Genomic DNA, 27,467 nt, shown 5'->3' with positions numbered 1-27,467 from the left:
GAGGTTTTTATCTTGCAAATGGTTTTACTAGGGCTTCTTAGTATCTCATACTAGTTTACCCTTTCAAAAACACACAAAAAAAAAAGCTTAGTTTTCCTGTGTGATAATTTAGATCCTGAAAGTACTAGTACTTTGGGGGAAGTATTTATATAATGATCTAGTTCTTATCTAATAGCCGCCTTTTGTGGTGACATTGGATGAAGTAGAACTGATCCATTTTGAGAGGGTCCAGTTTCACCTGAAGAACTTTGATATGGTAATCGTCTACAAGGACTACAGTAAGAAAGTGACAATGATCAATGCCATTCCTGTAGCCTCTCTTGACCCCATCAAGGAATGGTTGAAGTAAGTAAATGTGCCAGTCATCTCCTATTTTAAGAATTTAAGTATTGTATGTTTTACATAAACGTGTAGTGGTGTTCACCTATAGACCCAGCTACTCTGGAGGCTGAGACACTAAGATTACTTCAGCCCATGAGTTTGGGGCCAGCCTACAAAAAATGTCAAGATTATGCCTTTTTAGAGGAAAAAAACTTTAAAATCCACTGTTGTACTTAAGGTAAGACTACCTTTAGATTAAGTTACAAGGATTTGAGGTTTATTAAATATGACAGATCCCAAAGAATCCATTCATTTTTTTCCTGAATTCCCAGTAGTAGTTTGTGAATGTTTACATGAAGAAACTAAAAATCCAAGATTTTTTTTCTATCTAGTTGGTACATGTGTAAAAATATCTGTGTGCATGTATAATAATTGTTCATCCAAAGAGATTCCATACTTCTTACTAGTTTTTTTTTTTTTTTTTTTTTTTTTTAATTTGTAACATACATACATGAGAGGGACACTCATACTCAAAATAATTTCTTGTGGAAGTACCAGAACCCCAATAATTTAAGGAGTGGTCACTCCCTAAGTGTGATGTTTGGGTAGCTGTTAAATAGTTTACTCTGCTGTTCCCCACTTCCCCATTATCTAGGAAGTGGAAATGTCTATAAATACAAATCTCCTTTTTAAGAAATGGGTTCACCTCTCTTCTTCCTGATTGTCATGAACTGGGTAGGTTTTCTATGCTGCTGCCTTCCAGCATTATGATCTGCCTCACCTTAGAGCATGGACTGAATCTCTGAAACCATGAGCAAAAACAAGTTTTTCCTCTTTAAAAAAAAAAAAAAGAAAGAAATGGATCCATAGCTTAGAAACAAACTGAGGGAAATAAAAATACATGGTTTCTTTTTTTTTTTTTTAATATTTATTTTGGTTTCTTTTTTTCTTTCTTTGTGTGTGTCTGGTGCTGGGGATTGAACCCAGGACCTTGTGCATGTGAGGCAATCACTCTATCAACTGAGCTAAATCCCCAGCCCTGTAAGGATTTTTCCTAAGAAACATGCTAGTAGTTGGGAGAGGAGTACAAGTATTGTATATAAATGCATATGAACTTTTTTTAAAAAATATTTTTGTAGTTATAGATGGACATGATACCTTTAGTTTATTTGTTTGTTTATTGTATGTGGTGCCAGGGATTGAACTCAATGCCTCACACATGCTAGGCAAGCACTCTACCACTGAGCCACAACCCCAGCCCAGCATATGAACTTTTAGCAATCTTTATTGAGAAATTCACCAGTTTATGATATGAATGTTGGTAAATATATCCACCATCACAGTTAGGATAGAGTGTTTCTATCATACCTTGCCTCTGAAGTCAGTCCTTTCCCGCATCCCCATCACTGATTTCTATCACATTACATTTTTTTGCCTGTTATAGAATTTCACATAAATGTAATTACACAGTAGGTAATCTTTTGTATGTTTCATTCTTCACTTAGCATTCAAAATTCATCCAAGTTGTGTGCATTAGTTGTCTTTCCCTTTATTATGGAGTAGCATTTCACTGTATGGATATCTCTTATTTAACCCATTTCCTAGTTAACAGACCTTGTGTTGTTTCTATTTAGGGGCTATTATGAATAGCCCCTATAAATATTACAGATTTAAGTACATATAATCTAATTTCCTTTGAGTAAATGCGGTTGAATAGGATTTTGGTCATAGGGTTAAACGTATATTTAAGAAATTGCTGAATCATTCCACTATGTCTGTAAAACCAGCTGTCACAGTCAGAATGCAGGTACACTAAAAATATCATGTAGAATTATTGTCAGGCTATATGTTATATGAGAACCAAATGAATTTTTTGTTTAGACTGTGTCCTATTCCCAGTATACCTCATGTATATGGATATTCCAGTATCTGAAAAAATCTGAAACACTACTGGTCCTGTGCATTTCAGATAAGGAACATTCAAACTATTTCTTGTTTTGAAATCTACTTAGTATGGTATTTATGTGGCATTTTTTTTCTAGGTTTTTTTTTTTTTTTTCACTTTATAGACGTTCCTCATTTATTTGTTTATTATGCTGGGCATTGAATCCAGGGCTTCATGCACACTAGGCAAACACTTATTGCTGAGCTATGCCCCAAACTCCCACTTTGTTCTATATTATATTTAAAGTAGGTTACATGGAGATAGCATGTATTTGGGTCTTGGTTTGGTTTGGAATGTTGGGGGGTTTTTTATCGGTATGGTTGGGTTTGATCTACCAGTCTTACCATTTATTTTCTTATATTTCCCATCTATTCTCTTTTCCACTTTTCATGACATTTTTTATTATTTTTTTTTATGATTCTGTTTTATCTTCACATTTGGCTTGCTAGCTATACCCTTTTATTTTTGTAATGATTACTGTAAGGTTTGCTTATACATTTTTGTTTTTTTAATGTGGTGCTGGGAATCAAACCCAGTGACTCACACATGCTAGGCAAGCACTTTACCACTGAGCCACAACGCAGCCCTGCATGTACTTCTTTAATTTAATCGTAGTATGCTTTCAGAAGTATTGTACAACCTAACACGTCTTACTGTTATAAGGTTCTTATGCTTTCGTCTCTTCTTTTTGTCATTCATTTTACTTCTAACATATTATGCAGTCTGCAATTTACCACATTATTTTAGCTTCAAAACAATTATATTTTAATTTACAAATGGGGAAATTTTATATATATGTATTTTACATATAAATATAAATTATGTGTATTTACCATTCCTAGTGCTCTTGGTCCCATTTTGTACTTTCCTCTTCCTAATGAATTTTTTTACTTTTGAGAGGTATGTTTTCTAGTGATAGATTCTCAATATTTTTCCCACTGGATACAGAATTCTAAGTTGACAGTCAGTCATAGAGTAACTTAAAAAATATTGCTTGGTGTGTCTTCTGGCTTCCAGAGATTCTTAGGAGACATCTGTTGCTACTCTTTTTTCCCCTGTATATTGTCATTTTTTCCTCAGGCTGATTCAGGTGGCTTTCACAGTTTGGTTATTTGGTGCTTTGGTGAAGTTTTGTTTATTTTGCTTGATGTTTCTTGAGCTTCTTAGTTATGAATGTAGGTTCTATAGTTTTCTTCACATTGAGCTATTATATTATCTCTTCCTTTATGTTCAAGTTTCGCTGTTCTATCTTGAACATAAAGAGAATATTTATAATAGTGGGTGGGTTTTTTTGTTTCTTTTTTGGTAGTACTGGGGATTGAACCCAAGGCTACTAAACTAGCACTTTACCACTGAGCAACATCCCCAGCCCTATAATAGCCTGTTTAATGTCCTTGTCTGCTACTTTAATTCATCATCTCTATATTCTGAATGTTTCTGTTGATTGATTTCCCTGCTGCCCCTTTGAGTGCTGATATTTGTGATCAGTTGCCAGATTTGTGTTTCCACATTGTTGGATGCCGTATTTTCTCATATTATTTTAGATTTTATTTTAGGATACAGACAGTTTTCTTGGATTCTCTTTGATTCTAGAGGCTTATTCTCAGATGGGTTTGGAACAACCTTTAGTCTAAAGATGATTAACCTCAACTACTACTGTATGATATTCTTCCGGTTTTGTTTTAAGGTGTGCCCCTATCTTCAAATAGGCCTTTCATCAAATAAACAAAACATAGGAAGTAGTGAAAAGTTGAGAAGGGAAGAGCTAGGGCCAGTAAAAAACTGTCACTATCTCTTAACTTGGTAGTGTGAATGATCAGAGTTGAAAAATAATCACAAAAGTGATTATAAGTTAAGACCATTTGCAATTAAGAGTGGGACCAGCTGGCACGTGCCTATAATTTCGGTAGCTCAGGTGGCTAAGACAGGAGGATCTCAAGTTCAAAGCCAATCTCAGCAACTTGGTGAAACCTTGTCTCAAAATAAGAAGTTTTAAAAAGGGCTGGGATTGTGGTTCAGTGGTTAAGCATGGGTTCAGTCCCCGGTACCAAAAAAAAAAAAAAGAATAGGACCAATGAGGGAAAAGACAAACTTAAGTGAACAGGAAGGAAAGACTAAGGGGAAAACCCTGTATTTAAGGAAGAAAATGGAAGAGAACACTGAGCTCAGACTTGGTTGAGAACAGTTTGTTTTAGTTGGAAAAGATTATCTGTTCTTCAAGGAAACTAATGGTCAAGATCACGTGGGGGGAGGAGATCACATTGGAAATTCTCAGAAAATACAGAAGATTGATTCTGATTTAGTAATGTCATTTCTCTCAGTTCCTGTGACCTAAAGTACACAGAAGGAGTACAGTCCCTCAACTGGACTAAAATTATGAAGACCATCGTTGATGACCCTGAGGGCTTCTTTGAACAAGGTGGCTGGTCTTTCCTGGAGCCTGAGGGTGAGGTGCGTGAGTGTGGGGTTTTTTTTTCTGGCAGACAGTGTTGCCTGCTATCATTTTGGCAGTTAGGAGAATGGCATACAGGGAGCACATAAAGGATCAGACCAACTGGGAGAAGCTTTGAACGCAACTTGGTATTATTATTTTTCCTGGATAGTTTTACAAGTAAGTGATAGATTGGCTATTGGTGACCGCTCACATGATTTCTTTGAAATTATGAAAAACATTCCACACGAGTTTTATAAGAATCACTTAATGAAAAGTGGTCCTTGCACATTTTCATAATGCAATATTACAAAGTTTCTGTTAATTTCTCATTAATTTCCCTAGGTAAGGAGGAATGAAATCAATCTTTTAGAAATGAGTCAATGTGCCTGAGGCCCTGTTTCAATCCCTAGCACAAAATAAAGAAGGAAGATACACTGATGCGCTAGTTAAGAGTCTGATAACAGTACTTTGCCATTAATTTTAGACAAGTGACTTGATCTCTTAGTCACTCAGGTTTTTTTTTTGTTTTGTTTTGTTTTGTTTTTTTCATGTAAAATGTTGATGTACTAATTGGGTAGAATTTCTTCATTATAAGGTGAATATGGGAATGGAAATTAATAGTATTATGGTCTTTCTAACTGGCCAGGGGAGTGATGCCGAAGAAGGGGATTCAGAGTCTGAAATTGAAGATGAGACTTTTAATCCATCAGAGGATGACTATGAAGAGGAAGAGGAGGATAGTGATGAAGACTACTCATCAGAAGCAGAAGAATCAGGTTAGTCTTTTATAAAAAAGAAATTTGTCATGGCTTCCTAATATGATTTCTAGAAACTTTGTTTTTGTTGTTTTGTTTGGTACCTGGAATTGAACACAGGGGTATCCAACTACTAAACCACATCCCCAGCTCTTTTATTATTTTAAAACAAACACAGTCTTGCTGAGTTGCTAAGGCTGAGTTTTAAACTTGCAGTCCTCCTGTCTCAGCCTTCTAAGTCGCTGGTATTGCAGGTGTGTGCCATCATGCCAGGCTAGAAACTGCTTTTTTTTTTTTTTAATTCTGTCATTCTATGATGTTTCTGTTTCTATATGACTAATTTGTGATCATTGTTATTTCAGACTATTCCAAGGAATCATTGGGCAGTGAAGAAGAGAGTGGGAAGGATTGGGATGAACTGGAAGAAGAAGCCCGAAAAGGTTAAAAAAAAAAAATTGTTTTTGTTTGGTGTTTTTATTTATTCATTCATTTATTTATGTACAAATTTTTGACATGTTTCTGTAGCCTCATGAGAAGAACAAAAGAACATAATAAAACTTGGAGCCATAGCTACAGTTTCATTGAATAAAGGAGAAATAAGTCCAGAATGTATCTAACTTCTCCAAGTGGATAAGACACCACCTTAACCAGATGACTTTTTCATCTGCCAAAGCTTCCAGGGTGCTCATAGCCATGATACCACATAGTCATGTATGGCTCCGGGTTAAGAGGAATATCTTTGTAGTGCTAATCTAGTTACTCTGAAACCAAACCCCAAATACAAGTTAAAGATGAAGAGGAAACATTATCTGCTGTATCCCAGACATGATAGGTATTTTGAGCAGGACACAGTACTTAATCCTTAAATAATTCTTCTTCTTACAAATAAATAAAGATTCAGTTCTGCAATCTGTATTTGGGGTAAAATTGGGAGTTCATAACCAACTTGAATCTAATGTATGAAATATGATATGTCAAGAGCTTTATAATGTTTTGAACAACCAATAAAAAAAAATAAAAAAAAAAATAAATAAATTGGTATTGGAATAAAAAAAAAAAAAAAGATTCAGAAAGGTTAAGCATGTGGCCCCAGGTCACATACTAATAAGTGATAGATTAAAGATTAAAATTCAGGTCTGACTAAAGGACATTCTCTATACTATTTCATGCTATCCAGTAGGTAACTAAAGCTAACCAATAATACTTTCTTATGTTTAGCGGACCGAGAAAGTCGTTATGAGGAGGAGGAAGAACAGAGTCGAAGTATGAGTCGAAAGAGGAAGGCATCTGTACACAGCTCAGGCCGTGGCTCTAACCGCGGTTCCAGACACAGCTCTGCACCTCCCAAGAAAAAGAGGAAGTAACATCTGAACTTTGGCTCTGAGCTCTATTCTTCCTCCAGCCAACTCCTGAAAATTTTACATGACATAGAAACTGTATTTTTCCTTTTATTTTCTTTGAAGTTTTGCCATTTGTGTGTATGGGTTTAGGGGGCCATTTGTGTGGACCAATCTACTCGGGGAATTTCAGGCCCACCAGGACCCGTGCCAATGGCCCCAGTTCAGATGGCAAGGGAGGAGGTATTCTTGAAGAAGGGCGGAGGCTTCAGCTGTTAATAAATACCATTCATTCCTCTCTTCCTATCACCTTCTACCAGGACATCGGTGGCTTCTGACACCTTATCTTTGGTGTCTCTAAAGCTATATTTCTAAGACAGTGGTACAAGGAGCTCCTTAACTACCTGTACCATGGTTCTTGACCAGCAGATTCAACCCTCCATCCTACCCCACTGCCATGACCTTCCTCACGTCTAAGTTCCATCTTTGCAATACTCAAGAAAAGATTCTTGGAATTTGCTAACGATGTGATGCAGCTTGAGCTAGTGAGGCAGTTTGGGCTGGTGGCTTCATCAGTTTTCCTGGTTTCTGGCCTCATGCAGGTTCTGAGGTATCTCTGCTGCCTTGGAAGACATAAGAAGCAGTGACACTCCCTGGCTTGGTTTTTCTTCTTAAAATTCACACATGGTACAATGATAGAAGGCAAAGTTACCACAGTCTCTTTTCTGATGTATCTAAGGAAGAATGGTGGTACCTCACATACTGCTTCAAATGAAACCTAGAGGGAGGCTCAAAGGAGTCTACATTTAGATCTGGAAGGGCAATTCATGCCTTGGGCCTAGAATACCCTGACAAGAAAAGAGAAGAGGAAGGGAGGCCATTGTCTACAACACAGCCTCTCATCACTGCTGCTCCTTATTTTTACTTGTCCTGCATTGTCCTGTATTTATCACAGTTTCTGTTGAACAGCTTTTTAAGTATTGAGGGAGTTTATCTTGCCATCCTCCCCTCCTGGTTCTCTGCACCCACCTGTCCCACTGCACTTCCTTCTGTGTTCTGTGACTAAGAGAAGAGGGGGGGAAGGGTCTCAGATTTTATGTTTTGTGTTTTGTTTTTTTTGTTTTTGTTTTTTTTTCTCCTTAGCAGTAGGACTTGATATTTTCAATTTTGGAAGAACTAAAAGATAAATAAACTGTGGGGTTTTTTGTTGTTTTGTTTTTATAAATTCATCTTTTGTGACCATTCCTTTGCAGTCCCTGAAAGCAACCTGCTTATCACCTGGTTAAGTGCTGACGCATTGGAAGGAAAATGCCTTTACCCCACTAGTATCACAAAAATAAACCTTCATCACTAAACTTTTATCATTAGACTGAGAAATAATAGATACCACAGTAAACCAAATTTATGGCATAGCAAGTTACTTTATAAGAGATTTTTACTATTGTTCCCTTGGATTTTAGAATGGAAAAGCATTGTTCCTTCATGAAAACAAATCTTCAGTCATCTCCTTGTAAATACCGTGGAGGGCAGCAGCTGCTTGAAGAGAAACTTTCAGTCTTCCTATTGGAATTGCCTGGTCTTCAGGGCTAAAAACTGTTGAGAAAAAGCAAAAGTATTAGGCAGTAGCATCTTCAATTTAAAAAACTCAAAACAGATATTTGTTATCTCAGGTACTGAGGATACTAAGTGAATGAAGTAACTACCCCAATTCATGAGGAGATTCTGTCTAGTGGATAGAAAACAGTTGTTGCAGTATAGTATATAATTGTTGTAATAAGTAAAAGCCCAAAGTGCTTTGGAGACAAGGGGCATGTGCCAGAATGGAGAAATAGAAGGGTTTCTGGAGACAGTTCATGAGCTAAGTCTAAAATGTAAGACATGCTCCAAGTATGCCAAGACATGAGAACATGTGTTTGAAAAACAACCAGGGAAGGGCAGGAATGAACCTATACAGATAAGTAGGGCAGATCACAAAGGACTCTGTTCTAAAGAACTTGATTTTGACCAAAGGCATCAGAAGTGGCAGTGTCCCTTATGGGTTCTAGGAAGGTGACCCCATTATTCAAAAACTTCAAAAAGGCACAACTAAGCCTAGGAGAGTAGTTATGAGGCTTTTGCAGTGTAAGGGAGGATCTTAAGTATAATAGTTGCTTATGGGGTGGGGAACGATTCAAAACAAGTAAAATTTTGTTAACTCAGTGTTGGGAGTAAGGAGAAAAGGTCATGACTGAAAATGGCCATTGTAATCTGAATAATGGAATACAAGTTAGAAAGTTTAAAATTAGAGAATTAGAGTTCAGGGGAAGTAATGGCATCTATTGTGTCTCTATGTAGTATAAACAATCTGATCTACAAAGCAATAGTTAAAACCCTGTGAGTGGATTCAACCACCTGTTCCCAGACAGTATTATGTAGAAAAACCAAGAACTGAACCAGAATAAATATTCAAAGGAACAGTCCAGGGAAGAACAATCTACAAAGCAAAAAAGGGCCAGCCAGCTAGAAAGTGATAGTTAACATCCTGGGGGGGAAAAAAAGGAAAGCCAGGTGTGTTGATTCATACCTGTAAGGGCTAGGGATGTAGCTTAGTGATAAAAGTGCCCCAAGGTTTGATCTTTAGTATGAAAAGAAAAAAAATGTTTAAAAAGGAAGAAGCATTACTGGTTTAGTGAAGTCAGGAAAGATGAGTAAAAACCAATTGGATTTGGCAATTAGGAAAAGTGAAAATATTCACAAAATGCTTGGAATGGAAATAATGCAAAAATATAGTAGGTACAGAGATAAGACTGCTTTGGCCTGATCATTCAGTGAATAGTTCAAAGGAGTTGAATTTTGCAGTGATAAGGTAGATAGATATAGGGCCAGAAAGCAGATTGTCATTTTTAAAGATCAACATGTTTAAAACCTGGTGGGGGAAGAGAAAGGAATACTCTTAAGTTGGTTTTATTGGATGATTAAAAACAATTTGAGAAGCACTCATTCATAAGCATGGGAATTTTGAGATCACTAGAAAAGGCTAATAAGAGTTTTTCTTGGCACTGAAGTCTTGGTTATGTTCAAGGATGAAACAGATTAGTGGAGTTGGAAGTGGCTAACAGATGGCACTTGCCATGTGCCAGGCACTGTCTACGTGGCCCTTAGTCTTCCATTATTTACCAAAGTGTCCCTTTAATCTTCACAATAACCCTGTGAAATACATTCTACTGCTATTATCCCTGTTTTGAAGTTGAGAAAAGGCGTACAGAGGTTAAATAATCATAGTTGGAAAGACACTAAAGGAACACAATGAAGTTGTGTCAACCTGCTAAAGTATGAACTGTAATATTTGATCTGAAGAGTATTCCTATATAATCAGAACAACTATATCAATTCAGTAAACACAGTACATCAAATAATAGAATGTGGTCAAGACAAAAAAGAGTGATTATCACTTGGTGACCAGTGGATATGAGGGAAGAAGAGAGTTGGTATCCATATGGAATATGGGACTGTACATGAACAAATTAACAGAGAAAGGTATTAGCTAACTTTACAAACCTTATCTAATTAAGAGAGTTCTGGAAATTCTGATGTCTGAATTTTATTGAAATTAATTTTTTTTAAATATTTATTTTTGTTGTAGTTGGACATAATACCTTTATTTATTTTTATGTGGTGTTGAGGATCGAACCCAGTGCCCCCGCACATGCTAGGCAAGCGCTCTACTGCTGAGCCACAACCGCAGCCCCAAATTAATTTCTCTTTAAATAAAAAGTATTCCATAACTAGGTATAGAAGCCCATGTCTGTAAGGCTAATAACTCAAGAGGCTGATGCAGGAGGATCGCAAGTTCAAAGCCAACCTCAGCAACTTAGCAATGCCCAAAGCAACTTAGCAAGGCCCGGTCTCGAAATAAAAAATTTAAAAAGGGGGACTGGGGCTATGGCTCAGCAGTAGCACACTTGCCTGGCATATGTGAGGCACGGAGTTCGATTCTCAGCACCACATATAAATAAATACAAGTTTATCAACTAAAAAATAAACTTAAAAAGGGGGATGCAGGGGGCTGGGGATGTGGCTCAAGCAGTAGCGCGCTCGCCTGGCATGCGTGTGTCAGCCGAAAACTAAAAAAAAAATAAAAAATAAAAAGGGGGATGCAGCTCAGTGGTTAAAACACCAATAAATAAATAATAATCCCTATCAAAAATTGTAGAGTCAAAATAGATTCTAATTGTAATGAGGTAATAAGAGAGCTAAAATAAACAACTGATTACTTTTTATGCTGGATCCAGAAATGAAATACAGACAGCTATGGGGAAGAGATCTCAATTCAGTTCGTCTCTCACCATCTTCAAAGTGATAATGATACATTGAAGGCAAAACAAAAATTATTCAATATTAGGATGTTTTTCTTAAAAAATTAGGAACTGAGAAGCACAAAAATTTTTATTACTTACTATCTAATTCTTGTTCTAGAATATCTCTTCCTGATTCAAGGATCTGCCATAGTCCAAGGTATGCATATCCTACTTCTTCACATTCTTTCTTTTCTTCATCCATAGGATCACCCACCACTGTAAACTTTAAACTAACGGGGGAAAAATCCATTTATTTCAGTACTGCTGATCCCCTTATACTTTAAAAAGAAAATAAAGAAAAATAATCATAAAAAATACAGTATATTCTCCCCTGAATCACCTTTCTTTTGCCTATATTAGACTAGATGACAACAAAGTGAGGAATCAATGTAATTTTAATTAAGTAAAACTACTTATTTAAAGACCCATTACTACAGGCACTTAGAAGAAGACACAAAGATTTTTAAAAATAAGTTGATCAGATCTCAAAACTATCAAGATAAAATTCCTGGTAAGGGCTGGGGCTGCTGCTCAGCGGTAGCACACTTGCCTGGCATGTATGAGGCATTGAGTTCGATTCTCAGCACCACGTATAAATAAATAAAGGTCTATTAACAACTAAAAAAATTTTTTAAAAAATTCCTGGTAACACAATTTACAATGTTGAAGGATTTATTGTGAGAAATATTACGGATATTAGGAGAAGTTTTATAAATAAAATTTGGATCCCAAACATGAGCAAAGGCAACACAAGGAATGCAAAATTGGAAAACAAGTATAAAAAGTACATTCCTTGGAGTACTCACAGATGATGCTGTAAAGCACATAGTACAATGCCCCAAAAGCAATGAGTAGTCATTGACAACTAGTATTATCCTGATTTAGCCTAGTAAATGGTATTGAATTCTAGAAACTTGTACAATCCATAATAATCCCATTAATTTCCTTAGATAAAATTCACTATTTTAACCATTTTACAGTATTCAGTGTGTTTTAGTATAAGCATAATATGTGATCATCAGCACTAATTCCAGAATGGTCATTACCTCAAAAAACAAACCATCTTGATTAAGCAGTCACTACCTATTCTTTCTCCCAGTTCCTGGCAACTGCTGATTACTTTCCATCTCTCTAGATTTGCCTATTCTGGACATTTCGTATTCCTATTAATTTTGGTGGGGAGGGTATCAGGGATTGAACTCAGGGGCACTTGGCCACATCCCCAACCCTATTTTGTATTCTATTTAGAGGCAGGATCTCACTGAGTTGCTTGGCACCACATCTTTACTGAGGCTGGCTTTGAACTTGCAATCCTCCTGTCTCAGCCTACTAAGCCACTGGGATTACAGGCATGTGCCACTGCGCCTGGTTCTATTAATTTTTAAAAAGCAAATCTTGGAGCTGGGGTTGTGGCTCAGTGGTAGAGTGCTCACCTAGCACATGTAGGGCGCTGGGTTCAATCCTCAGCACAATATAAAAATAAAATAAAGGTATTGTGTCCAACTACAACTAAAAATATTTTTTTAAAAAAGCAAATCTTGATGCTGATAATGCTAAGGGAGCAAGAACTGGACTAAAAATTCAATTTCTTAAAGCACAGCTAAACAAGATTCACTTGAAAAGAAGGCCTTCCTAAAAAGGATACATTTTCAGCAGCGTAAACAATATTCACTTGTGATTATCACAAATTCTATATCACTACTAAGATCTTCAACAATGCAAAGGGATAATGCTAACTTCCCTACCCCAGCTTTCCAGGAAAGGGATAGTATAACTGGCATTGCTATGGGCCAGCCACCATGCCAGGTGCTTTTGTAAACTATGTCACTTCAATTTTATTCTCACAAGAGCATTGGAGTTAGTTAGGTAATATTGCAAAGATGAAGCTAGTAAGTGAGAGAATTAGGATTCAAAACCAGGCCTGTCAGAATACAAAGCCATTCTACTGTCAGCTATACAATACTAACAACAACAAAAAAAATCAAAGGCAAAATCAACCAAAATCTAAAATTGAGTAGAAAACGATCAGCACTGTAATATACTAAAGGAAGAGAGAGTTATAAGAATTCTGAAAATTTAAAAAGTAAGTAAAGGAGCTGGGGTTGTGGCTCAGCTGTAGAACACTCGCCTAGCATGTGCGAGGCGCTGGGTTCAATCCTCAGCACCACATTAAAATAAATAAATAAAATAAAGGTATTGTGTCCAACTACAACTTATTTAAAATATTTTTTAAATATTTTTTTAAAAAGTAAAAGTGAAAATTAAATTTAACATTAGCACAGAAGGCAAATTATCAGTCTCCATTTCCAAAAGTTATCAATAAATTTTTATCTAAGCCCACAATAATACTGTGAAATCAGCAACACTTTTTTTAAACTGGCTCCTTTTTTCAGTCCTTTCTAGGAGACAAAGTAAAATTATTGGAACTTTAGAAAAGTAACAAATTAAAACACTAGCCCTGAGGTTGGGGTTGTGGCTCAGCGGTAAAGTGCTGGCCTAGCACATGCGAGGCCCTGGATTCGAGCCTCATTATTTTAACCATTTTACAGTAAAAAAAAAAAAAAAAGTAAACAAAATAAAGATATTGTGTCCAACTACTATTTATTTTTTAGTTTTCAGTGGACACAACATCTTTATTTTTATGTGGTGCTGAGGATCAAACCCAGAGCCCCGTGCATGCCAGGTGAGCGTGTTACTGCTTGAGCCACATCCCCAGCCCAATATATATATTTTTTAAAAAATAAAACACTAGCCCTGTATCATTTCTTAATCACACACAGGAGAAAATAGGATTGCCAGATTTCCAAAATTAAACCAAAACATATGAAATTTGAAATTCAGCCAAACAATAATTTTTCTTTTTAGTGTAAGTAACCAATACATATAACTTGGAAACTCTATAAAGTCTCAGATTAAAGGAAAAATAAAGCCTATTGGCTTTCCTAAAATTTTAAAGGAGATATAGAATTTACTTAGTTATAACAAAATTGAAATATTCCCATAAAAAGACAATTTTAAAAGTCTAAATGTAAAATTAGTATTACCAAGGCACAATTTTTAGCAAGCTAGGAACACTTATTCATGTGTGAGAACTTAATTATCTTAGAATATCAAAGCATGCTGTCCATTCCATGTCAATATACAAGTAGATTACTGCCACAAAAAGGACCGTCAAGGGCTGGCATGGGTGAGAAATGAACTAAACCTATAGGATTAAATAACTGATCAAGTAGTCACAAACATCGGGCTCAAATAGATGAGAAATTCATTAATAGTACATTAACTTAGTGGTAACACTCCTGTAATCCCAGTGACTTGGGAGACTGAGGCAGGAGGATCACAAGTTCAAAGCCAGCCTCAGCAATTTAGCAAGGCCCTAAACAACTTGGCAAGACTCTGTCTCAAAATAAAAAAGGGGTGGGAATGCAGTTCAGTAGTTAAGCACCCCTGGGTTCAATCCCTGGTACCAGGAAAAAGAACAGTAAATTAACTTGGCAGCACAGTTTCCCAGCAATTTGGGAAACTAAAGCATGCGGATCACAAATTCAAGGCCAGCTTGGGCAATTTATTGAGACCCTGTCTCAAAATAAAGATAAAAATGGGCTAGAGGTATATAGCTCAGTGGTTAAATACCCAGTAATCCACATACACAAAAGAATAAATTAAATATTCAGCATCAGCACAAAACTAAACTCAGACTATTAAATTCCTGTTTGAATATCTCCTTCCTTTTAAAGTAGAAATCAGATGCTTACTGTCCTTGCTCAGGATTTTGAGCATTCAACATGGCAAACAGAAATTGCCTTCGGCCTTGTTGCTCCAGTGGGTCCAGGTCTATCACTGTATTAAAGGTAAGAAAAAAAAGCAAAAAATCACATACTGTTGCTATTTGGGCATGAAGTCTTTCATAAGTAGTCTATGTAAAAAATTGACAAACTAGATCTATGAGCTGGCTCCCCTTTTTTTTTTTTTTTGTAAATAAAGTTTTGTTTTTAAAACAGCCATGCCTATTTATGTGTCTGTGGCTATTTTTTGTTCTTATTTTGGGAGGTTGGTTTTGATTCTGTTTGTTTTGTGGGGATGGACACCAGCATATTAATCACATGCTCTTCACTGAGCTACACCTCCAGCCTGTGTTTGTTTTTGAAACACAATGGCAGTCAATAGAGACTGTCTGGCCTACAAAGCCTAAACTATTTACCATCTGGTCATTTAAGAAAAAGAAGCCTTATAATCATCATTGAAAGCTGTTCTATCATATGCCAAAATAAATGTGCTCCCACTACTCCCTAAGCTAGAGAATTCTAGGAGACTGATTCTTTAGGGGCACCTGGAGATTCAAATTTCTGGTAGGGTCAACTCAGGACACCTATCTTCCTCCTCATTTTTGTATAGGAATGTTGCAACCTTAGCACACTTTCCTGTCTATATTTTAGTTTAATATGGTCACAGGATTTAATTCAGACTGTTGTGTTGTATGAGACTTTTGTGAAGGCTGCTTAAAGGGCTCAGCTGGGAGGCATTCTTCCTTTCCCCAGCAGTCATTAGGAACCTTGGGTTAACCACAAAGAAAGAAGGTTAGGTAGGCTGTGGGATGATAGGAAGACAACAGTCCAGATCTCTGATAGTTGCGCACACCTCAGGTTTGCCAGCCCGTCTCAGAAATTTTGTTACCTAAATGAGAAGTCAACTTCTATCTTGTACATACTAGGGCAGGATATACTAAGAAAATAAATTAATTTTTTAAAAGGAAAAGAGTATTCAGACACAGTTGCACTTGTCTCTAATCTCAGCTACTCAGGAGGCTAAGGCAGGAGAATCCCAAATTTGAGGCCAGTCTCAGGAGACCTCAGACAAGATCTCAAAATAAAAAATAAAAAAGGTTGGGATGTAGCTTAGTGATTGAACCCCTAGGTTCAATCCCCAGTACTGCAAATCATCACCATCATTATCGCCATCATCATCATAAAAGATAAAATGGCTGGATTCACCTCCATCAGAAATCCAGAGCACTTCTGACCATCAATCTAAATGTTTGTCAGCCTCCTCTACCCCTCACCACACAGGATACCTCACCCTTGCTAAAGTGGAAGTGGATTTCTTCTCCTTTCCTCGGTTTCCTCAGGGATACTGGAGTCTCTGTCTCAGACAAGGGTAGATCGTAGAATCTATACTCCACATACACCTGCTTTATATTCTCATCAGACATCACTTCAGCCTCTGGATAGAAGGTCAGGGAGACTATTTCAATGCACATCTTCTCTGAATCCTAATAAGGAAATATTATAAGGAAAATATTATTTATTTCCTATAGGTTAGTGAGGCTCCAAGTGTTTAGACTCCATCAAATTAACACATTATTATCCAGAAATCACAGACATAATCTAATATATTACTCCCTGAGAATCAATTCATAGGTTAAAACTGTCACCAAGAGACAACTTGTCTGAATTGTCACAACTAGTCTATGGGAAATTGGTAAGGAGAATCCAGCTATTCTATCTTCCAGTCAAATTTTTCCAGATCATCCTTTCTTGGCCATCTCCACATACAGAAAGAATCAAGATGATTTATGAAGAGAGAGTTTTTTTCCAATTTCAACGAAAACCAATCCAGTATTCTCCTGAGAATAGGACTTATAAGACCTGTCCATCGATCTTAGAGATTTAGTAGCTCCTTCAGCTACAACAAGAGCTTCCCGATTTCCAGTGATTTTTTTTTAGTTGTAGATGGACACAATACCTTTATTTTATTTTATTTTTTAAAGAGAGAGAGAGAGAGAGAGAGAGAGAGAAAATTTTTTAATATTTATTTTTTAGTTTTCGGCAGACACAACATCTTTCTTTGTATGTGGTGCTGAGGATCGCCGGGCACATGCCAGGCGAGCGCGCTACCACTTGAGCCACATCCCCATCCCCTATTTTATATTTTATTTGTTTATTTTCATGTAGTACCAGGGATCAAACTCAGTGCCTCACACATGTTAGGCAAGCACTCTATCACTGAGCCATAACTCTGGCCCACCAATGATTCTTTTGTCCACCTAAGTGCATGCCATGGAGGAGGCCACCAGACTCCCACAGTGACTCCAATACTTTCAACTCCACTTCAGGATTGCTGTCCTCTCTTTCGATTGTCCCTCTGTTCACACTAGCATGAGGGAAGTCAAAAGGACAGCTGGCAAATCTCCAGTTTCCAGAAGTAGACCAAGGTCAACATGAGTTCCTCCTTGCACAGTGTAGCAGCAAGACCATGTCAATACAGAGTGGTGTCCTGTAAATACAGAGTGGTGTCCTGTAAACCATGGTTCCCTTTTATCTGTGAGCATCCTCCTGGCTGCTTCTTTCCTTTAGGTCATCAAGACAATGCCCATACTACTCCAACTTATCTTTATAATTTTTTTTTAAAGAGAGAGTGAGAGAGGGAGAGAAAGAATTTTAATATTTATTTTTTAGTTATCGGCAGACACAACATCTTTGTATGTGGTGCTGAGGATCGAACCCGGGCCGCACGCATGCCAGGCGAGCGCGCTACCGCTTGAGCCACATCCCCAGCCCCCCCAACTTATCTTTTCTTCCCGTAGAAAACAAATGGAGCACTTGTGTCTTCTAAGAAATTCAGCAAGCAATACTTCCCAACCATTGTGTGTCAGAGTCATCCATGATACTTTTAAAAAATAAATATATTTGGTGTTTTCCTCTCAGTAACCCCCATATAAACCCTCCCACAACCCCCATGAAGCAAACTCTAACTCTACACACAATGTTTTCCAAAACATGGGTTTTGGCACTTTGATGAATTAGCTTAATAAGTTTCACTAGTAATTTTTAAAATGAAATAATAAAATATAGGATAGGATGGGATGAGATAAGATAGGATGGGATAGAATAATGCATGGCAAATATAAGGGGTAAGGCTTGTTTCTTAAAACTTTCATTTATGGGGCTGGGGATGTGGCTCAAGCGGTAGCGCGCTCGCCTGGCATGAGTACCGCCCAGGTTCGATCCTCAGCACCACATACAAACAAAGATGTTGTGTCCGCCAAAAACTAAAAAATAAATATTAAAAAAAATTCTCTCTCTCACTCTCTCTTTAAAAAAAAAAACTTTCATTTATGAGTTTACTGGGCACAAGGTAGAAATACATTTCTTATAGTGAGTGACATAAGAAAAATACAAAGGTCACTGTTATGTCAGACTGTTTAAGGTATCTCCTGAGAATATGCATTTAACTTTTAAATATTTAGATATAATTTACATACAGTAAAATGAAAAGAACTTAAATGTACAGCTTTGACAAATGTATACAATTGTGTGATCAACACCTAAGATATAGAAAATTTCTGTCATCCCAGAGAGCTCTCTCAGGATTCAATTTTTTTTTTAAGTAACTTACCATTTATCAAGTACTCACTTAGTGTGAGGATATGATACTGAAAGCATGAGCAAGTATTTTATAACAAAACTTTATCCCCTTTTTCAAAAATTCAGTGCTTATTACATGTCTCACCTTGTGCTACATTTTTTTTTTAATGTAAGGTCCTATTCCTTGGAACTTTATCTATGGAAAGTCTTTTTTTTTTTTAAATATTTTATTCACATTTTTTAGTTTTGGGCAGATACAACATCTTTGTTTGTATGTGGTGCTGAGGATCAAACCCGGGCCGCACGCATGCCAGGCGAGCGCGCTACCGCTTGAGCCACATCCAGCCCCTAAGGAAAGTCTTGAAGGTCTGTCTGAAGCAATTTCCTCAACACAGTATTTTCTTTTGTTTCTGCCAGGTACCTGAGGCACATCTTATGTGGGACACTTTATTCCCTAGCTTGAGGTTTTCAGACACTGGTAATGTAATTTGGCAGAAAAACCCACTTGATGGCTTCCTCCTGGTTATAAAATTCTCAAAGGAGAAGTTTTCTTTTTCTTTCTTTCTTTCTTTTTCTTTTTTTTTTTTTTTTGTCCAGGGATGATTGAACCCAGGGGTGCTTAATCACTGAGCCACATCCCCAGCCCTTTTTAATATTTTATTTAGAGACAGTCTTCCTAAGTCGCTGAGGGCCTCACTAAGTTGCTGAACGCATGATCCTCCTGCCTCAGTCTCCCAAGCCACTAGCATTACAGGCATGTCCAACTGCACCTGGCTCTTTCTTTCTTCCTCAGTACTGGGTATATAACCAAGGGCCTCATGCATGATGGGCAAACGCTGCACTATAGAGCTACATCAACTCATCAAAGGCAATATTTTTCTTTCTTCACCTACACCCAGAGTCAAAACTGGTAAGTTTCTTTATGTCACTTTTTATGGGGCAGGTTTATTATAATTTCCTCATACATAAAATCATGTTTAAGTTATGAACTCTATAAACTCTATAAATGTTAAGCTGAATTTCTTAAGGTGTATTTGAGGAATAGGTGTCTTAAAAATTAATAGCTCTTGATCAAGCAAATTTTGGAAAATCAAGAACAAAGTTTTCCTGTTTCTTTAAAAGCACTGAAAGCTATTCCAAAGCTAACATACATCGGGATACTTTTAGACAGTGATACAGAGGTCATTTTTTAGATTACAAATTACTTTTGATATCTTCCCTGATAAACACTATTATTCCATTAAAACTGAGAATACTGCCATGCCTGGTGGTACACACTTGTAATCCCAGAGGTCTGGGAAGCTGAGGTAGGAGGATTGCAAGTTTAAAGCTAGCTTTAGCTACTAAGCAAGGCCCTAAGCAACCTGATGAAACCCTGTCTCAAAAATAAAGTAGAATAAAGGGCTGTGGGTGCTGGAGTTGTGGCTAAGTGGTAAAGTGTTTGTCCAGTACATGTGAGGCACTGGGTTCAATCCTCAACACCACATAAAAATACAAATAAATAAATAAAGGTATAAAACAATTTTTTAAAGGGTGGGAGGGCTGGGAATGTGGCTCAGTGGTAAAATATCTCTGGGTTCAATGCCCAGTACCAAAAACAAACTAAGAATACTGGGGGAATTGTTAGTGACACTGTGAGAGAAAGGCCATTATATGGTGAGACTAAACTGACATAATTTGGGAGGGGGACAATAACTTCAAGTACATATTCCCATTAAAAACTAGTAATGCCTTATTGGGTGTAGTGGCATATTACCAATAATCCCAGCAACTCAGGAGCTAAGGCAAAAGGATTGCAAGTTCAAGGCCATCCTCAGCAATGCAGCAAGGCCCTAAGCAATTTAGCAAGACCCTGTCTCAACATAAAAATAGGGCTGGAGATGTGGCTCAGTTGTTAAGTGCTCCTGGGTTAAATCCTGGGTACCAAAAAAATAAATAAAAACCACAGTAATTCCTGGGCATGGTAGGGTACACCTGTAATCCTAGCAACTCAAGAGGCTGATAATAGGAGGATTGAAAGTTCAAGGCCAGTCTCAGCAATCTAGAGTGACCCTAAGCAACTTAGTAAAACCCTGTCTCCAAAATAAAAAACAAAAAGGGCTGGGGGTGTAGCTTAGTGGTAAAGCTCCACTGGGTTCAATCCCCAGTACCAAAAGAGGCAAATGACAACAACCAAAAAAAAAAAAAAGTAATTCCACCTCTAGGAATCTACCATACAAAAATATTTAAACAAAGTACACAAAAATACTTTTTACTGAACACAAGGGTGTTTGTTCATTACCAGCTAATTTTTAACATCAAGAGACTGAACATGACCTAATAGCAAATAGTTGAACAAATTTATTCTATAGAATAGTATGTATCCATTAAAAGGAACTCTGTATATTTCTATATATTGAAACTGAAAGATGCCTAAGACAGATTGAAGGTGATTAAAAGGAGGCAATGTATAGTATCATTACATAAATAAATAAATAAATATATATATATATATATATATATATATATATATATATACACACACATATATATACATACATACATACATACACATTATACAAGTGAGTGTGTATGTGTGTTCACTGAAGGGGTATAAACCAGACTGTTAATAAGGATAATCCCTGGGCTGAGGTTGTGGCTCAATGGTAGAACACTTGCCTCCTATGTGTGTGAAGCACTGGGTTCAATCCCCAGCACCACATTAAAAAATAGTAATAATAAACAAACAAAATAAACTTATTGTGTCCATGTATATCTTTTTAGTTGCAGATGGACATGATATCTTTATTTTTATTTATTTATTTTAATGTGGTGCTGAGGATCAAACCCAGGGCCTCACACACGTGAGGTAAATACTCTACTGCTGAGCGACAACCCCAGCTAACTAAAAATATTTTTAAAAAATAATAAGAACAATCCCTAAGGAACAGTAGTGGGAGGGGCTAGGGGCCCTACTCAATACCTGTGTACAATTACTAAGTCCTATTAAATAATTTCTTTAGAATCAGGTACAATGGCATGTGCCTTCATCCCAGATACTCAGGAGGCTAAGGCAGAGGATCAAAAGTTCAAGGCCAGGCTGGGCAACTTAGTGAGATCCTGTCTCACTAAGTAAATTGAGTAAGAAAACTTTGTCCTTTATATATCTCTATATTTTAATTTTAACAAGAGAGTCACATTACTTTTAATATTGAAACTTTATTTATAAAATACATGTATTTATATTAAATGTCAGTTTGGTAGTGCTGGGTCATAATGACAGCAACTGTTTCAAGAGTAGACGGGACAGGGGCTGGGGTTGTGGCTCAGCTGTAGAGCGCTCCCCTAGCACAGGTGGGACCCAGGTTCAATCCTCAGCACCACATAAAAAATAAAAAGGCGTTGTGTTGTGTCCATCTACACCTAAAAAATAAATATTAAAAAAAAGGAGTAGAAGTCCTCCTTTTTAGTCCCAGAGGAAAAAGACAAAGTAAAATGAGTCAAAACCAAAACGAAAAAAAAAAAAAATCATAAGCAGGGGCTGGGGTTGTGGCTCAGTGTTAGAACCATTATTCCCATTTGCTTTAAGACCTCAGATTTTTGTCTCTTTAGCAGTAGCATATATTCAGAACATCAAATTTATTCTCTTTGTCTCTTAATTTCTGTCTTCCAGGATGTCCTAACCCCTTGTATATGCTGACTAGTTAATTTTAACATCTCTGCACCCTGGCAAAATTAGCTAGCACACCAGAAATAGTAAGCTAAAAGGCATTATCTTTCTGTCCCTAACCTTGTGTAACTATTTCTGTTCTGCCAGCAAGTTCAAATGAGTTAGTATATATTACAGTGGTAATATTACTAATTATATATTGTGTATGTATGTATGTGTGGTGTGCTGGGCATTGAACCCAGGGCCTCACACACCCTAGGCAAGTGGCAAGCACTCTACCACTGAGGTACATGCCCAGTCCAATTGTATACTTCTTTTTGCTGGGATTACAGGTATGCACAAACATGCCCACCTCCTGAGGATCCATAAAGGGAGGTAAGTACAAAGGACCTTATGGGTCCTTGTGCTGATTAATAGAGCTTTCTGGGGACAGTCTTAAACAGCCTATCAATATGGTTCAGTTTTCATATTTAATTTCTCAAGTAATACTTTTGAGTGCACAAAGGTTTGTAGCTTGGTAGCTAAGTGCCCCTGGGTTCAAACCCCAGTACCAAAACAAAAGTTCAGAAGAGAAACTTAACCAATTTGTCATATTATATGTTTAAGTCTAGTGACTCTGAGTTCTTTCTCTCCATTCTAGTATCCTTCATTTTCCTGCAATTCCTCAACACAAATTCTGACTTCCAAACAAGTCTATGAAAGCAACAATTCCCTTTTTTGGAATTCTTACAAACCTTAAATTTTATATCAACATAATTTATCCACTTGATCCTATTTTAGGTCATCCTACATTTTTTTTTTGGTATCAGGGATTGAACCCAGGAGTGCTCAACTACTGAGCCACATCCCCAGCCCTTATTATTTTTTATTTTGAGACAGGGTCTCACTAAGTTGCTTAGGGCCTCGTTAAGTTGCTGAGGTTGGCTTTGAACTTGCAATTCTCCTGCCTTAGCCTCCTGAGCAGCTGGGATTACAAGCATGGGTCACCATATCTGGCTCTTCCTATATTCTTAATGTTTCTAACAAGGTTCATAATCCTCAATTAGACCTTCATTTTTCATTCAACAAATATTTACTGACTACCTACAAATGTGCCAGAGAGAATGGCTCGAAGAAGATAATTGTTTTCTACATCATTTGTAATCCTATAAGATTCAAATACAATGATTTTTTTAAAATATATTTGTGAATATTTATTAACATACATGAATGTCCTCAATACGTGTATGTAACTGGTTCCCAATTTACAGCTTAACAGTTTTTTGGTTTTAGATGGTGTGAAAATAATATGTAGTAGAAACTATACTTTGAATTTTGAACGTTGATCTTTTCCCAGACTAGTGATAGCAGTATGACACACTCTCCTGACATTGAGCAGGGGCAGTGAGCTGCTGCTCCTAGTCAGGTATGCAATTACAAGGGTACAAAATCTGTACTCTACAGTGAAACTGTGTTACTAAGCCATGATATTTGGTAGGCCAGGGGCATTAAATGCACTTTTGACTTATTATATTTTAAGTTTATAATGGGTTGGGGACATACTCCCTTCATAGATTGAGGAGCATCCATAGTTTCAAAAGAGATTCGAGGCTGAAATGGTTAATATTTATAAATGGAGTCAAAATGGCAAAAATTGAATGATCTGTCTGAACCCTCCTCTAAAGAATCCTTTCCTTTACACATCCCAGAGTAAAGCTGCTCACCTTACATGGACTTAAAGACAAGGGCATCCATGAATCACAATGTAGAGTGAAGGGTATGAGAACAAGAAGTAGGCAAGGATCCAAACAGGAGACAGAACTGTTGAAGCAAGTCCTCATTTACACCAAACCAAACAAACTTCTATTATTGTGTAATGTACACTTAACTAAATAACTTACATTTCCCATCAAGTTCATTTAAATTGGATTTGAACTTCAAACATGTGGCTACTAAGCACACTGTCATTATTTACAGTCCTGTGTCATACACAATGATTACTCCAGTGCACTTACTGTCTTAGGACATTTCTGAGATATGGGTGTCACTATGATGTCATCACTGTCTGTAGTTTGTGCTTCACTGGCTTCAGAAGCTTGTTCACAGAATTCTTGATCTGCTAGAGAAGAGGCTGACGTTACATAACTGTTTCAAAGTACTCTGTCCAGCCCAAGAAAAGAGCCAACAGCCACATCTCTGATTCCTTGTTTGACCACTAAATCTAAGTGTCTAGACTTTTACTTCACTAGCTAAGAATCAAATCCAATTTTTCAAGGCTCACATCTGAAAGAAAAAAAATAAAAAAAGGAAAGATGGAAGAACAGAAACAGAGAGCAATGGAGGGAGGAAAGAGTAAAGAAGGCAAAAAGGAATGCAGGAAGGAAAGAAGGCAGGCAGGAAGAAAAGCAGGCGGGGAGGTTGAGGGCTTCCTGTAGGGCCTGAAGAAAATTACCAAGTTGAGGAAAAGCAGTGCAAATCAAGTATGACAACTGTATTTTTCAAAGATGGTCTCCAAACAATATGCATTCCCTTCTCACAGTGTGATCTCCACACTTCTATTGTGTAATGAGGTCTATGTCCCTCCATTTCAACTGAGGGTGTGACTGTCTCAACCAAAAGAGTATGGTAGGAGTAATGCTGTGTAACCTCTAAAATGTGGCCCCTTGATCTCTCAGGGGTCTCTCAGTTGGAAGCCAGCCAGCAAGTGTGGAAACTCAAGCAAATTGCTCAGGAGGGCCCATGTGGAGAGGAGCTGGGACCCCTGGCCCCTAGCCACTGCAGAGCTCCCAAATGAAAATCAGGATCACATGAAGTCATTAGAGTGCGCCATCATGCAAGCTGAACCCATGTGTTCCCTAGCTGAGCTATCTGAAGTTATGTGAAGGAGAATGACCCTTACCCCCGTGACCTGCCTAAACTACAGATTAGGGAGCAAAATAAATGGTTACTGTTGTTTTAAGCCACTAAATTTTAGGGAGGATTGTTACATGACAACAGGTAACTAAAAGACAGAAAGTCTGTGCCTCCTTCTAAGTCCTAGAGTTGTCTGTTTTATAGAGATCTCACAGGGAAAAGGTCTGAGATGGGAAGCAAAAGCAAAGTTTGCTGAGGGGCACAAAGCTTTGCCAACATCTAAGACCTTTTCCTAGTGATCTTCACCTAACAACCATGTAGATCTTTCTCTAAAAGATTAATAAACTCGTTTTCAATAACTACAGCATCTTGCCTCTGACATGTCTATCTGGACATCTGAAACCAGGCAGATTTTAGCTTCTTTTTTTTTTCTAAATATTTATTTATTTATTTTTTGTAGTTGAACACAATACCTTTATTTTATTTATTTATTTTTATGTGGTGCTGAGGATCGAACCCAGTGCCTCACACATACTAGGCAAGCACTTTACCACTGAGCCACAACCCCGGTTCCAGATTTTAGTTTCTTTTGTCAACTAACTGAAGCTCTTATTTTCTGAAGAATGACATTAAAATAATAACAATTATTTTAAATTATTTAAATGGTATTCTAATTATGACAATAAATAGTTGACTATAAATAGTACATGATTTTTAATTACCTCCTGTCCTATATCTCATTTTCAATAAAGAAAAAAGAACAGTGGTGTAGGTCAGACTTGATCAAATACCTGAGCTCTTTTCTTATTTGTATCGCTTTAATTTCTTTCATCTGTCTAATTGCTCTGGCTAGTTTCCAGAACTATGTTGAATAGACGTAGTGATAGAGGGCATCCTTGTCAGTTTTTTTGTTTTTTGTTTTTTTAATTTTTAGATGGACTCAGTACCTCTATTTTATTTATTTATGTGGTACTGAGGATCTAACCTGGGGCCTCAGGAATGGAAGGCAAGTGTTTACCATTGAGCCACAATTCTAGCCCTCCTTGTCAATTTCTAAAAGGAGTGCTTTCAATTTTTCTCCATTTAAAATGATACTGGCCTTGGGCTTAGCATAGATAACTTTTACAATGTTGAGGTATATTCCTACTATTCCTAGTTTTTCTAGTGTTTTGAACATGAAGGTGTGCTGTATTTGGTCAAATGCTTTTTCTCCATCTATTGAGATGATCATATAATTCTTGTGTTGATGTGATGAATTACATTTATTGATTTCCAGATGTTGAACAAACCTTGCATCCCTGGGATGAACCCCACCTAACCATGGTGCACTATTTTTTAAATATGGTTTTGCATGTGATTTGCCAGAATTTTATTGAGAATTTTTCCATCTATGTTCATCATATTGGTCTGAAGTTTTCTTTCCTTGATGTGTCTTTGGTTTTAGTACTAGCATGTTATTAGCCTCACAGAATGAGTGTGGAAGAGTTCCCTCCTTTTGTATTTCATGGAATAATTTGAGGAGTATTGGTGTTAATTCTTCTTTGAAGGTTTTGTATTTTTGGTTCAGAATCCCTCTGGTCCTGGGCTTTTCTTGGTTGGTAGGCTTTTATGGTGTCTTCTATTTCATTGCTTGAAATTAATCTGTTTAAATTTTGTATGTCCTCCTGATTCAGTTTGGTTAGATCATATGCCTCTAGAAATTTGTCAATGTCTTCAAGATTTTTCTATTTTATTGGAGTATAAATCTTCAAAATAGTTTCTAATTATCTTCTGTATTTCAGTTGTGTCTGTGATGATATTTTCTTTTTCATAATGAATTTTAGTAATTTACATTTTTCTCTTTCTCTTTGTTAGTATGGCTAAGGGTTTATCAATATTATTTATTTTTCCAAAGAACCAACTTTTTGTTTTATCAATTTTTTGAATTGTTTCAATCTCATTGATTTCAGCTTTGATTTTAATTATGTCCTATATTCTACTACTTTTAGTGTTGATTTGTTCTTCTTTTTCTAGGACTTTGAGATATAATGTTAGGTCATTTATTCATTGACTTTCTATTCTTTTAATGAATGAGCTCAATGCAATGAACTTTCCTCTTATCACTGCCTTAATAGTGTCCCAGAAATTTTGATATGTTGTATCAGTGTTCTCATTTACCTCAAAGTATTTTTTTATTTCATCCCTGGTTTCTTCTGGTATCCATTCATCATTCAATAGTATTTTATTTAGTCTCTAGGTGTTGGAGTAGCTTCTATTTTTTATTTTATTGTTGATTTCTAATTTCATTCCATTATGATCTGATAGAATGCAGGGTAGTATCTCTAATTTTTTTGTACTTGCTAAGAGTTACTTTGTGGCATAAGATACAGTGTATTTTAGAGAAGGATCCATATGCTGCTGAGAAGAAAGTTTACTCACTCATTGATGGATGAAATACTCTATATATGTGCATGCGTTAAGTCCAAATTAATGATTGTATTATTTAGTTCTATA

The 27,467-nt window shown here is 36.8% G+C and overlaps 2 protein-coding genes across 2 annotated transcripts in view; one reads left to right on the top strand and one right to left on the bottom strand.

The window, feature by feature from the left end:
• Positions 1-8,017, top strand: part of Supt16h (SPT16 homolog, facilitates chromatin remodeling subunit) — a 33,994-nt gene extending 25,977 nt beyond the window's left edge. Inside the window, exons 22-26 of the mRNA XM_046441066.2 lie at positions 176-345; positions 4,588-4,717; positions 5,347-5,476; positions 5,818-5,895; positions 6,674-8,017. Of these exons, the coding sequence (XP_046297022.1) occupies positions 176-345; positions 4,588-4,717; positions 5,347-5,476; positions 5,818-5,895; positions 6,674-6,819 (654 nt within the window). The 3' untranslated portion in view covers positions 6,820-8,017. The remainder of the gene's footprint in view (positions 1-175; positions 346-4,587; positions 4,718-5,346; positions 5,477-5,817; positions 5,896-6,673) is intronic.
• A 186-nt stretch (positions 8,018-8,203) lies between these two features.
• Positions 8,204-27,467, bottom strand: part of Rpgrip1 (RPGR interacting protein 1) — a 62,846-nt gene continuing 43,582 nt past the window's right edge. The window contains exons 21-25 of the mRNA XM_046441061.2: positions 24,137-24,237; positions 16,206-16,398; positions 14,885-14,969; positions 11,229-11,359; positions 8,204-8,385 (exon numbers count right to left, since the gene is read on the bottom strand). Of these exons, the coding sequence (XP_046297017.1) occupies positions 8,273-8,385; positions 11,229-11,359; positions 14,885-14,969; positions 16,206-16,398; positions 24,137-24,237 (623 nt within the window). The 3' untranslated portion in view covers positions 8,204-8,272. The remainder of the gene's footprint in view (positions 8,386-11,228; positions 11,360-14,884; positions 14,970-16,205; positions 16,399-24,136; positions 24,238-27,467) is intronic.

This window comes from Marmota monax, unplaced genomic scaffold, assembly GCF_021218885.2.
Source record: "Marmota monax isolate L192 unplaced genomic scaffold, Marmota_monax_Labrador192_F-V1.1 WCK01_AAM20220418_F8-fsc00017, whole genome shotgun sequence".
Classification (NCBI taxonomy): Eukaryota; Metazoa; Chordata; class Mammalia; order Rodentia; family Sciuridae; genus Marmota; species Marmota monax.
This window is presented reverse-complemented; position numbering and strand designations above follow the sequence as displayed.